The sequence below is a fragment of the Puma concolor genome, chromosome D1, assembly GCF_028749965.1.
Source record: "Puma concolor isolate L17-30 chromosome D1, mPumCon1.1.hap2, whole genome shotgun sequence".
In the NCBI taxonomy this organism is placed as follows: Eukaryota; Metazoa; Chordata; class Mammalia; order Carnivora; family Felidae; genus Puma; species Puma concolor.
In genome coordinates this window covers 2,627,707-2,641,299 of record NC_141676.1, presented here as the reverse complement: position 1 = coordinate 2,641,299, position 13,593 = coordinate 2,627,707, and the positions used below count along the sequence as shown (strand labels likewise).

The window sequence follows — 13,593 nt, the reverse complement described above, 5'->3', positions numbered from 1 at the left end:
TCCTGCCCTCATTTCTGGGGTGGGGACACGGCATTCACTTCCACACGGTGAGCGCCCAGAACGGAGGAGATTGGGAATTCGCACATCTGTGTCACCAACGGAGGCAGCAAAGGCTGAACGTCCCCAAACGCAGAAGGAGAGAGAGTGGCAGGTGAGGGGTGGCCCGTGAGGTGCCTGGACACTGATTCCTCAGCAGCCAAGATGTACCTGCTCCCCCATGGTGGGTCCCCTCGGCCCGGCCCCACCCGCCTGCCCGGCGACAGACACAACCCCGGACAGACGCGCCCTTAGCGCACTAGGTCAGGCAGCGGTGGGGCAGCAGGAGGGCCACCCGGCGCCCACCTCCGCCCAGACCGCACCCCAGCCCTGCCCGCACCCCAGCTGGCTGGAGCTCACCCCCACCCCCTTTCTGGGTCAGGGCAGGCACAGGAAGGGAGCAGCCGCTGCACTGAGTTCTCACTGAGGAAGCCAGGTCCCGGTTCCTCTGGGGGAGCAGAGCTGTGGTCCCCGTGCCCCCAGGAAGCAGGGAGAGGGATCGCAGGCAGACGCGGAGGGAGACCCAAGCTAGACCCTTCACACCCACAAGCCTGACAAGATGGGCACTTTGTCTCCTGGAAACGGCGCGTAGGGCTAGATGGATTCCCGCCTCCCCAGAACCTTCCAGAGCCCATTTCCACCTTCCAAGGAAGGGGACGGGGCCTCTCACTTCTCAAGTCTGCGGCTCCATCCAAAGGCTCTATTCTGTGAGCAGACCTGCTCTGGGATTCGAGGCCCTTGTCTCCGGCTGGCGTTCCTTCCCGGGCGCTCACGGGCAGGCAGGCGCCACTCAGGGGGCACTTACTGGCAATGCTGATGTCACCTTCCCCCAGAGGGCCACGGGCACCTGCCGCCCCAACACCTGGACCCCCTTGGATGGCCAGGCCCCCCACACTGGGGGGCCGCCGGGCACCTGCCATCTCATCGATCTGAAACCCCAAAAGCGCCTACATGGCCTCAGCTTCCCGCGGGCAGGCTCTGGAACACGATAGTAACTTGGGTACAAGACTTTGCGGAGGCCCCGCCGGATTCTGCCCGACGGCTCAGGCTCAGAGAGATGCCACCAGCCGGCCCCGGGCTGCACCGGATCTCTCTGCCTGGACCCAGAAGCAGAAGCCTTCCCCACTGTGCTGAGCTAAACCCACCAAGAGATGCTCCCTTGATGAGAGGGTGGCCAGAATGCTTCCCTGTGCTGCTGAGACCAGGGCAGCCTGCGAGGTCACTGGAGGGAGGGGTCCCGGCGGGCCCCCGGGTCCTCCTCTCCACATTCAGCTGCTGGGCGACGGGCCAGGGGTCCTCAGGGACGCGGACAAGCCATGCCCGTGGGTGCCACCAGAGGGCGCCGTGGTAGGCAGGGGTGTGCAGAGCCCCGCACCTGAGGCCCACGCAAGGGTCTGCAGGTACAGGGGTTCTGACCTCTGCGGACCTCCTTGCCTCTCTGTTCTGCACTCAGGTCAGCTGGCTATGGGAGGCCAGCTCCGCGGGGGAGGCTGACCCTGCCCACAGCACAGAGCCCTGCAGGGGAGGGCTCCGGTCAGCCGTGCCAGCAGGAGCCAGGCAGTGGCTCGGGCAGCTGGGGACGCCTTGGTTCTCCCACCCAGCCACCGAGTCTGCACCTGCGGGTCTGGCCACACTGATGCGCCTGCCGCATTTCCGGCTGGGGTTTCTGGGGCCTTAGCTCGGCATTCCAGCAAAAGGGCTCTGCCTGATCACGTTGCTAAGTGTCCGGGATTCCCTGCCGGTGGCGAGAGGGAAGGGAGGGGACAAGGGGGGCCCTGAGGACAAATCCTCGTGTCAGGAGTCTGGGTCTCCCTCCACCGGGCCGACGTGATTTCCTCTGCTTCTCCTGCCTCGTGGCTGGAGCTGTCACCCGGGACAGTGGCCCCGGACACCCTCCAGTGCCGGCCCACGGTGGCCACGGCGTCCTTCTAAAGGTCTCGGTGACAGCCAAGAGCGGCAAACGCTTCTGGGGAGCCCACCGTGAGCCACACGTGACCTCAGAACGTGAGCCTGACGGGAGTCAAATTCAAGTTAACCCTCATCACAAACCACCAGCCTCTCGCTACACAGGAGACCGCACAGAACGGTCACGCGTCTAGTCCCACGGAGGGCAGGAGCAGAGCTCAACACGACCCGGCGGTTCGGCACGGGGTCTCCACGGGTGGGGGGGCCTCCGGAGCAGCTACCGTGGGGACAGCGTGTGTAGACGGAGCAGGCTTTTCCCTCCACCACGTGGGGCCTCCTAACCCCACCCTGGGTTCTGCCAGAACCAGGAAGGGCTCTGGGGGCCTCCTTGCAAGGCCCCCCGCCAGCCAGGGTCCGTCTGCCCCGGGGAAGGGTTGGGCTCTGAGCTACGAAGACAAAGACAGACTGGAGGGGTTCGGCCACCTCCCTGAGCCCTCCACAAGGCCCGGGGGCCATGCTGTGGAACCGGCATCCAGCCTCCCCCAGCCCCGGGGCTGGTTGTGCAGCCAGCTCCACGCCTGGACGTGGTCTGAAAGGCCAGAGCGTGGTCTCCTCACCAGGAAGCAGACAGCCTGCCGTGCGGCTCAAAGGCCCACCTTTCCCAGGGGCAGCTGGGGTGCCCGGCAGGTCCCCGTTAGGACAGAGGAGGGTTGGGGGAAGCCCCCCAGCAGCTCACGGCTCCTGTCACAGAGTGGCTCCTGTCCAGCAAGGGAGCTGGATCCTGAACAGAGACACCTGTCAGGGTTGGGGAGGAAGGCTGGACAAGGCAGAGACAGCAGGACTAAGGATCGGGGCACCGCCTCCCGGGGCAGTGCACCGGCTGGGCCAGGACAGAGAGCAGGCCGATGGTTGGGGACGACCCCATGGTCCCAGGCAAACCTGGACGGCTGACCGTCCTGCCCGGAGCTCTGGGTGACACAGGCAGTCGGCCTGGCCAAGCGCCCAGTCCTGGGTTGGACGCAGATTGGAGCTTCACCTAAGGGCCTGCATAGACGGAGCACTTAGCGAGCGCAAGGCACGGCCATGAGCTCATTCATCCCATCTTAGAGACAGCCCCGGGGCGCCGGGCTTCCCCTGACCCTCATTGTGTGGATGAGGCACAAAGTGTTAAGTAGCTGGCCCAGGGCGGAGTCCAGAACGTGGGCCCGGAAGTCCTGGGTGCTCAGGACAGGCCGCTGTAAGGACCTCACACGTGCGCACAGGACACCAGGGACAGCCAGGCAGGGCCCGGCAAGGCACAGCGGTGCCTTTCCTCCCTCCCCTTCACAAGCAGTATTTTGTTTGCGGCGTTGGGGGTCCCCGGCCACAGTGCCGTCGGCATCGTATTAGATTTCGTCGTGGAGGAAGGGGACACGCTCTTCTTAAAATGATAGCCGTGATTCTAGCGAACAGTGTGATTTGCCGCCTCGGGGGAAACCTTTAATTTAGCTTTAAACTGTTCTTAGCACCTGGGACTTCTCCCTCGGGGCGACTCAGAGTTGAGAATCTAGACCAGAGCCAGAAACTGGATCTCACTGTTTGGAGAACGAGACTGCCAGGCAGTGCCGGGGCGGAGGTGCTGATGTGGGCTTGGGATCGTGCCTGCGTCCAGACAGAGCCTCAGGCCCGAGACCCCCGCCCAGCGGCCGGGGGACATGGTTCCCGCGGGCGCGTCCTCCCCCATCCGGAGACCTGCCCGCTGCTGCTCGGAGCACAGCCGTCAGCCCCCAGTCGGGACCGTGTGAAGCACGGACCCTCCCTCCCATCCCAGGCTCCCCGCCTGCACCCCACTCTGAACACACGGAACCTGTGGGACAGAGCCCCCCGGGGGGTGGCCCCCGTGTCCCCAGCATCACAGACGTCAGCCGGGGACATGGTGTCAGCAAGCCTCATGTGGCAGGCTTGGCAAACCAAGTGCCCTCAGAGCCCTGGGGTGGGGGGGATGGGACAAGGTGGGACAGGGAATCCGGTGACACGCCGGGCCAAGCGGGCACCACACGTCACCTGTGCTCACCAGGAAAACAGGTCAGCGGGCCTTCCTGGGCCACCACGGGTGAGGACAGAGATCAAGGGGACAGACGCTTGGGAACGCCACGCACAGGTGTGGAAACCAGGAACCAGCAGGCAGGGGGCCGGCCAGCGGGAGCGTGAGGACCCGGGCCCAGGCCCAAGGGGAGTAGACTGGCCTTGCTGGGAGCGGGGGGCCGTGGCTGCTCTGATTGTTTGACCAGCCCTGAGCCCCAGCCGTGAGCCCACCCTCCCCCCCCGCCCCGGAAGTCCCATCCTCATGCGAGCAATTCTCCATGACCAGGTGGCCAATGTGATGGGGGGAGGGCCCAGACCCAGAGTGGGACCTCGGGTTCTGGATCGGGCAGGTGCGTTTGCCTTAAATGCGGCATTAGGAAGAAGTGGCAAGGAGCAGGCTGGTGGCCTTAGCGCCCTCTCTGTTCGCCTTTCACTCTGGGAAGCCAGAGTCCAAAGCACAGGGAAAGGAAACGAGGCCCCAGACGCCAGCCCCAGCCCCAGGTCACTCCAGGCAGCTCAGCCCCGCCTCCCGCACCTGCCCTGAGAGGTCGTCACGGGCACGTGCTCGTGCGGGTGACCCGGCATCCAGGCTGGAGTAACAGAGGTGCTCTGGCCAGCCTCTGGGCGTGCCCTGAGCCCTAGAAACCAGGAGCCACGGAGCAGGGAGGGCCCCCTCTCCTGGTCCCCGCGGGAGCCCCCCGGCTCATCGCCAGCCCCCTCCACCCTGGCCACTCCTTACCCGACGTGCCAGGGCCGCTGGAGCCTCTTGCCATCTTCGAGGGCACCACCCAGCCTGTTGAGCGACGGTGACCGGCTGTAGGGCCCGGGGGTGTAGCCCCCCAGCGTCCTGGCGGCCCCCTCGGGCTTGCCGGGCGTCTGCTGCAGCAGCTGGGGCGAGAGACTGCGGTGGGAGGTGGCGGAACAGACGGCCCAGTCGGGCGCGCTGGTGTTGAGGTTGTTGTCACTGTTGGAGCGTAGCAGGACCCGGGGGGCGGCCAGCGTGTTGGGGGGGCGCCGCCTCCGGTTGGAGTACGCCGGGGCCTCTCGGAAGGGCACTGGGTGGGAGAGAACAAGGCGGGGGGTGAGCGCACCCGTGGCACCTTCCGTGCAGGGCGCGGACACGCCCCTGCGCGCGCCCTGAGCCCCCGCTGGTCCCTGCCGCGCGCAGAACCCGCCCCGACACAGAAGCAGCGATAGGCGGACACTGAGAACCTCTCCATCTCACGGAGGCTCAAGCCAACGCTTGACATGGAAGGGACTCGGGGTCCGACTTCCATCGGGGCCAGCGCCCCGCTACGTCCGCAGCCGAGACGCGCGTGAGGGCCTCACAACGCAGCCGGGGCACTGAGACGGCCACAGGTACGTCCTCACCGCGACCCAAGCCTGGCCCCTGGTGTGGGCTGAACTGGGTCCCCCTGCAAGTCCGGTGGTGGAGTCCTGACCCTTTGCGCCCCAGACGGCATCTGGCGATGGGGTCTCCACGGAGGTGGGTACGGTAACACGGGGCCACGGGGTGGGCCCTGATCCCGTGTGACCAGGGTCCGTGTAACAAGAGGCGATCAGGGCACAGACACGCACGGAGGGACGGCCCCGTGAGGACACGGGGAGAGGACAGCCATCCACACGCAAGGAGAGAGGCCTCGGGGGGACCCGGCCCTGCCCACGCCTGGACCTCGGGCTCCGGCCACCAGGACAGGGGGACAATAAATCCTGTTGGGTAAGCCTTTCACAGGACTAAGTCTCCGGGACTGTGTCACAGCCGCCCCAGGACACGCACACGGCCCTCCAAGCACTGTCCAAGGCGTCTGCTTCGGTTCCAAGCATGCTTCTTTGTCCACCCTTCAAACCAGGCCCCGCAGGGTGAAGCAGGAAGAGGTGAGCCCACCTCACCCGTCTTCCTACGAAGTTCTAGACTGCAGGCGAGGCCCTTACTCTGCCGAGTTCAGCGTCCCAGAGACTCAGAACGAGGACACTGCCCACGGGGACCGTGGGTGCAGGCGTGCACGCTGCAACCACTCGGGCTTGCTCCGCGGGCTGGAGCCAGAAATAGAAAGTGTCCTTTCTAAGAAGACGCATGTAAAGAGAAGCAGCCCTCCAGGCTGTGGAGAAGTCAGATGCCGATGACCCCAGGAGCCGGGGACGCGGGCTTCCTTCAAGGTCCTGACACGTGGGCAGCTTCCCGCTCGCCATGGGGTTGGTGTACTTTGGGACGAAGCGGGCGAGCGAGCTCCCAAGTCTGTGCCGCCTGAGGCCAGGGCCGTCAGTGCACACAGACTGGGGCTGCGCGTGCCCTCCCAGGGGAGCCGGGCTGGAGACGGGAGTCTCAGCGTCTCAGAGGACAAGAGTATTGTGAGCACAATTTGCCATCCGCACTGCCCAAGGTCAGAGGCTGCGGTGAAGTACTTCATGAAAACTAAGGACAGGTGCACCCTTCCCGGAGCCTGGGCCTGACATCAACCCCTGCTCTCAGCGACGACCACACTGGGCAGCCGGGCTCACAGGGGACAGAGGTGGCGCTGTCCGGGCTCCACTGAGACAGCTGTGACCCAGTCACCCCTTCACCGCCTCGCCAGGATGCAGGACGGTCCGGGAAGGCAGGGACGGAGCCAACTCGGGAAAGACGCGTAAAAACGGCAGGAGGCTCAGGATGGGCACTGGGAATCCACGTCCAGAACAGCTGCTGAGCCTTTGGAAGGGACACGTCGGGAGGTCACATTCTTTCAACACGCGGCAGCGTGCGCTCATTCCGACACGACCCCTGTCCGAGCAGGACGCGGCCGGGACCCCACTCTGAATTCCTCAAAGGAAACACACACGTGCCGGCCTGGCTGGGAGAGAGGCGGGCGACGGGGAAGGCCGGCGGCATCCTCCTCCGGGGACCCCCGTCTCTTAAGGGGCTCAGCCCACCGGGGAATCAGCAGGGCCTGACCCCACCTGCCAGAACATCCCCCACTTGGTGGTCTGCTGGTCGTGAGGGACAGCCTCATCGGTCACTCCCCCTGGGCAGACAGAGGCCAGAATGACTCCTGTGAGGACTGAGCCCTCATCCTTTAGGGTCTGAAAAATGCACCTGCCGGTGGGTGCCTTGGGGTGACCTGAGACCTGCCTGGCAAAGGGGTGGGGGACCGAAGACTGCGCAAAGGGCTGATGACTGCACCACCCGCCCCAGAGGATGGTTACCTTTCGTGCACAGAGTCTGCCAGCTGAAGGACTGTGTCACAGCGAGAAAGCCAACCCCTCAAGCAGCTACAGCAAGCGGAAAGCGTGACCCGGCCCTCGGCCTCCTGGACCAGCTTCCCCTCCCCCCACCTCCCGCCCCCGAGGAGAGGCCCGGGCTCACGCTACCCATGGGGAGGGGACCCCCCCCAGACGAGGAAACGCGTGCATTCTGTGACGTGAACTCCTGCCAGAGCCTCCAGCTTCCCCGGCGGACGGAGTTGGGTCCATTTGTCTGACTGATGTGACTCTAAGCTATTAATGCCCTTAACAGGAACTGGGGGAGGGGGCGGTCCTGCCAATGGCTGAGACAGACTCACGCGGGCAGAAAAATCTATGAAAAAACAGAAGACACATGGAATGAACCCCAATGAACGTCTCCGCGCCGTGCGTGGATGACAAAACCCAAAGTACCACAAAACGAATCTGGGTTAATAATGTAAGAAAATGAACCCGGACAAACGCCGTGTTTCAGACCAATTCCCAAGACAGGGGCTGAAGCCGGCTTTGCGAGTGGGGGCGTGGGCAGTGGTCGGAATTCCGAAGGATTGGTGCCCCGGTGGGGGGGGGGGGGGGTTAGGGGGTGGAGGGGCCGGGGTGTTTTGAAACACAGCCTGCCCTGGGGATCAGGTGGATATACTCAAACAGAATCGCATAGGTAATGTCAGGGCGAGCATTCAAATGACAATCGTCTCACCTAATCACCAAGACTCGCATTAAATTAGTTTCCCGTGTAAGATAATTGGAAATTTTTTCCATGTTTGTTTTACGGCTCGGGCTGGTAAGTACCTTCCTAATTCCTCCAAAGTAATGTCTTCATAAACCTGATTTCACAAGACAGGAGTTCTCTGTCTGAGAAACTCACTGGAGCCATCCGTGGAAATGTTGATTTTTTTTTTTTTTTTTTTTTTGCGAAAAGGGTTAAAAATAACTCTTTTCCTGTCTGAAAATGATTAATATTCCACCCAACTGTTTCCTTCTTTCAGGCGATCTGCAAACTCTCAGTGGGCGGATATTTTCTCAGCCGTCTTACATGCATTTATTTATACATTTTCTTTCCACAATAGAAATTACACAAGGTGTGACAAAAAGCATATGCACTCTCGGAGTCTGCCACACTGCGTTTCCATCCACTCGGGGAAGCTGCGACCCAGAGATGGCCACGGAGAGCCCAGGAGTGGTTCCCAACGCGTCCGCCCTGTCGGCGCGGCCAGCATCGGGTCCCGACCCTCCTCGTGCCCGAGCAAGCGCCCAGCGGCCGCCAGGGAGCGGACGGACTAGTCAAAACTTCCTTTGTTTTCCATAGGACTTAGTTTCCCACGCAGCACGTTCCGGAACGCGACGGTACCAGGGGCCGGGGACTTAGGAACCCAGGCAGACAAAACGGCACCTTCCGGGGGGGGCTCGCGTTCCAGACCCACCGCCACAAAGCCCGGTCACGCGCCAGAAGCGATCGCTCCCTTACGTGATGAGAAGGGACCGGCAGCGATTCCGGGAGGGACCGGAGTGCCCCCCCCCGCTGCCCCGCAGAGGCAGTGAGAAACCGCTAGCGCCCAGGCACCGCGCTCCCGACAGCTCGCCCTTACCTTCCTTCTTGGTGAAGGCATTTAACAAAGACTTCATCTTCCCTCTGACTCTGGCAGCAGTCGGCTCATTATATAACCTTCGCAGACGGGAGGAAGGCAAGGGAGGCTGCCCGGCCCCTCGGCGGTGCGGCGGCGTGGACCCGGGGAGCGGCGGCGGGCGTCTGGGCGCTGCGCGCTTCCGAGCACGGCGGGGCAAGCGAGCCCCGGCGCGCTGGCGACAGAGCCCACCCCATATTCTGTCTGTCAGCTGGGAACCAACCGTGCGTAGCCTGGGGCTGCTCTCAAACCCTGCGGCCGCTGCTGGCGCCCATCATGTGAGCAGCTCTACTCTCTGCCTTTGTGATCAGTGCCTCTGGGAGGAGGGCGGAACGAGGCGGGCATCCTCCGCCGGCGGGGCGGCCGGGAAACACCGGAGGCAGCCGCGAGCCCCCGAGCCCCCGACTCCCCGAGCAGACTCAGGCTGCGGCTCGGGCCACGGCTGCTCCGACGCGCCGGGCGCTAAAAATAACGCGCCGTGCTCCTCCGGGTTTATTTTTAAAGAGAAAGCCAAGTTGCCCGGATCGCTGCTTGTTTGTCCGCCAGCAGACGCGGTGAGCGAGGCAAGAAGACAGAACGCCCCGGTGCCAGATGAGCCCCGCGCCAGACCCACGTTTAACCGGGCAGCCCTCGCCGGCCTTCTGGAATCTCTGAACGTGACCCAGATTTCTGTCGGAAGGAATCAGACGCAAGCACCTATCGCTTCTCCCGGCTCACCCCACCGTGGCGATTACCCTGGAGGAAACAGGATTTCCTCCCCCCCCCCCAGCTTTTCGTTCTTTTTAAGGAGAGAGAACACAAACTAACTACCCCCCCCACCACCCCCCCCCCCGCCCCGCCCCGCCCCGCCCCTGCTCGCCCTGATTCCAGGCAGCTGATCAAATGACTGTGTCTTCAAAGTCCCTTTACACGTGTGCTGAGCATTTCCACCCCGGGAGGCTCCGGGAGAGGAAGCCCTATCTGAGGACCGCACGGAGGAGGGGCGGCGTGTGCGTGTGCTCCGCCGAGGCAGGGGCGCTGGGGTTGTTTCTGGGCGAGGAGAGAGGGCTTCCTGAAACACGAAATGCAGCATCCGGGGAGCCGGTTCTGTCGCCCGATGCACCTGCTGCTCGGCTGTAATTAAGCGTGCGCTCCCTCGGTTGCTAAGAGAGCTGCTTCCGAAATTAAAAAGGCAGGGAGCGCGAGAGGAGACGGGATGAGGAAAAAGCAACGGGGACATGTAAGTCGAATCCCACGTGCTCGACATACTTCGGGCCGACAAAAATGGCAGCTCCAGAAGCCGCGGGCGTCTGTGTGTCTGTCTGTCTGTCTGCCGCGGAAGACGGCCCGGGGGGTCGGACGCCTCGCCCAGCGGCCTCTCCCCGTGCGGTGGGGAAGGGCTGCCAGGGACGCGCCCCGTGACGGCCCTGTAGTAGCTGCTCACTTAGGCACTGTCTCCCACCTCATGCCCACAGCGCCCCAAGTCACACAGCTCACCAGCCGCGCCCCAGCTCGGCCCCGGGCGACCCCCTCACCCCACCGCGCTGGGTCTCGAATCCGCACGACGGAGCGCAGGCCATTTCTGAGGCGAGCCGCTGGCACGTTTTATCATCAGAGACCCCACGGGCTTTGTCTCGTGATCCACATCCTTGACGGGGTGGGGGGTGGGTAGGGGCACAGGCAGAGCTCGGTGTCCTTGGACACGTGGGGCGAGGCTGAGCGGCTGCCAGAAGCATCTCTCCCCACCCCACCCCCCCACCCCGCCGTGCAGAGTGTCACCGAGGACACAGCAGCTCCCACTTGGCGAGACCGTGCGGCGCCCCCCCCGGCGGGTGTGGTAGGGTCTGCAAGGTGGCCGAGTCCGGTTCCCGGGGCCGGGCCGGCCACAGGCGGGGTGCCACCTGGCTGGGACCCACGGAGACAGCACAGCCAAGGGAGCTCCTTCCTCTGCAGAGGCCGGGCCCTGCCACGTGAGCCCGGAGAGCTCGCCAAAGCGCAGGGAACCCTCTGGGAGAGTGGGAGGCTCGGTGCTGCTCAACCCGCCTCCATGTGTCTCTGGTCGATACCCTCCCAGAAGCACGGAGCCGCATCCCGAGCCAAGTTCCCTCGCCAACCCCCGCTGCCGGCCGCGGAGTGGAGGGGCGTGCGCTCCAGGGTGGCACCTCGCCGAAGACGGGTGCTGCCTCCGAAACTTCGTCTGTGTCCCTGCCGTTGACCTTGGGGGAAGGGCGTGGGGAAGAGGCGGCTTCCCGGGCGCCATTGCGAAAGCCCCGCGCGTTGTCTAACTCGAGAAAGCAGAGGGGATGGGACGGAGCCCTCTTCCCTGGCTGGGGAGCAGAACGGGGTCCTGACACGGGGCCCGGCCGGGAAACGGGGCCTCCCCGGTCCTCCTCACGGGGCACCTGCCCGTAAGCGGGAAACGGTGGGGCCCTGGGGCTGGGCCCTGGGCAGGGAGCCTGGCGGAGACAAGGCTCGGAGACCCACGAGCAGGACGCAGAGGCTGCGGCCTGGTGCAGAGGGGCGGCTGGGCTCTCCACGCCATCCCTACCTGTCCCATCCCCGCCAGCGTTGGTGAACCGTGGGCTCCGTGCAGGCCACGGACGGACGCAGCAGCGAACAAACAGGAAAGATCGCTAGTCTCCCTCTCGGCTGCCCAGGGGGCCGGTGCGGGGACGGGACCAGACTGGGTGTGATAGGACTGGGGGCACTGTGGGAAACACCCCTCAGCTACAGGATGCCTTTCAACAACCTCACACGCGTTTCATATGCTGCTGGGAATCTGACTGAAACTTTGACAGAAACTGGGAACCGGGGGTCTGTCACACTCACGTGCAGGCCCACTGCGTCCCCAGCCCTCAGCGGGGCTCTGCCCCCCAGAAACCCCACCTCCTGACCCCCCCCCCAACCTGGACCCACCTCCTCACCACTGGCAGGCACGCCCTCCTTGAACACTTCCAGTGACAGGGAGCTCACTACCTGAGTGTAGTGGTTTTTGCTCCGAGACACAGGCTGCGTCATCCTCACCATGAGGCGCAGGCCGGCCCCGGGCCCACGTGTGCGGATCTCCCTTCGCTTCGCCAGAAAACAGGCTTGCGTCTGCCACATGCTAATCGGAAGGGACAAAGCATAGATTCTGCCCCGACAAACGCAAAGCCATCTGTAGTGGCATTTTTCATTCTGTGCTCTGGGACAGGCTTTTCTGTGCAAACGTTTACTGGAGATCGACGGGCCGCGGCCATCTGGTACCGCAGCGCCTATCTATCTGCACCCTCCACGCACACGTGCACCTGAAGCCTGCCTGCCCGGCTGGCCGGGACGGGACGAGATCTGCAGGAATCACGTCCAGAGGAGTGTTTCGGCCCCCGCCCCGTGGAGCAGTCCTGCCGCCAGCCACGTGCTCGTCCACGGCAACCTGCTCTCTGGGAGGGACAGACGTCATGCCCTTCCCGCTCAAGCCACGAGGCCTGGACACCCAGCGGTAACGCCAGCTTCTCTGGAAAGCTGGGGCAGCAGAGGCGGAGCGGGGCAGGCACGCTGAGGGTCGGCTTGGGGCCCAGCAATCCGCTAACACGGTCCTCCCCTCCTGGACGAGCAGACCGAGGACAACTGGGCTGAAGGTCCAACATAAAAACTGAGACAAAGACGCAGGCCGGGGTTTGAACCCCCACTTCTCCCCGAGGCTCCCGGAGAGCCCGTGGTGCGGCTCAGACATCTGGAACCTTCTTGTGGAGTCCCCGGCAGGCTCCCCGACACCGGCGGCGAGGCTCCCTGGATGAGAGGAGCGAGGCCCACGGGGGTCCGACTTCGCCGCCCCCACAGCCGTAGGTCTGCGGAAGGCAGAGCCCGGGGGTCCTCCAGGGAGGACCGAGAGTGACCACCGTGGGTTGCACCGGCTGCGTTGCTGTTCCCCGAGTGCAGGAGACGTGACAACACACGCTGCTGGGGCCCAGCTGGGCTGGGGTGACACGGCGGGTGGCAGGATGCCACGGGGTGGCTCCGTCCACCTGCTCGCCCGCCCACCCCAGAGGGCGAGCAAGAATCCTCTGAGTTGGGGACACTCGACGTCCGGGGACAGACGAGAAGGTCAGACGGGGTGGGGGGGGGGCCTCGAACCGGACAGCTCCCAGGAGGGCAGAGCATCGCCCCAAAGTGAACCCCAACTCTCACCCCCTGGCCGGGCCCTTCATTCACCAGCCTGTCCCCCCCATCCCACCCCGACCACCAGCCCAACCCCGCTGCTAGCCCCTTAGTGAGAAACCCAAGACCATAAATACACAAACACACAATAAAAATACCCCAGGCCGTTCCCTCCAGCCTCCAGCCCCGCGCGGCCGACCAATCTGCCTCGAGCTCGGATCCACCCGCCCAAACCTTCCGTTCGAAGCCCTGTATTTGCCACGTCTTTTGACAACGGCCTGACAACAGGCTGAAAATAATTTCATTTCTCGTGTAAAAAAAGGCTCTTCGCACATCAGAACATTTCAAGGCGCTCTGAAGTTCTGGCAGGGAGGATGCGCCAGGTGTGATGAACACGCCTTGCGAGGCGTCTGCTGTGCAGGTGCCACGGGGTCCTGGCAACGGGGCCCGTCCGGTGCCCACGACGCCCAGCGCACCCGTCCCCCAGCTGGGGTCCGGTGCCAGGTGTAGGGGAGGAGCCAGACGCGGGACCCCAGCCGCCCGATTGAGGGCCCGGCTCTGCGTCTTCCGCCCTCGGCGGCCGTGGGCTGCACGGGCGCCCCAGGCTCAGTTTCCCCATCTGTAGGTGGGGACC

General features: G+C 64.3%; 1 protein-coding gene across 6 annotated transcripts in view; it reads right to left on the bottom strand.

The window, feature by feature from the left end:
- Positions 1–13,593, bottom strand: part of SHANK2 (SH3 and multiple ankyrin repeat domains 2) — a 497,644-nt gene that overhangs the window by 273,573 nt on the left and 210,478 nt on the right. For 3 of the 6 annotated variants that reach the window (XM_086676620.1, XM_086676615.1, XM_086676616.1), the window contains one exon: positions 4,745–5,060. In XM_086676620.1, the coding sequence (XP_086532746.1) occupies positions 4,745–5,060 (316 nt within the window). Of the gene's footprint in view, positions 1–4,744; positions 5,061–8,807; positions 9,576–13,593 lie in introns of those variants that run through there. The other 3 variants (XM_086676621.1, XM_086676618.1, XM_086676617.1) reach the window with 2 other exon arrangements.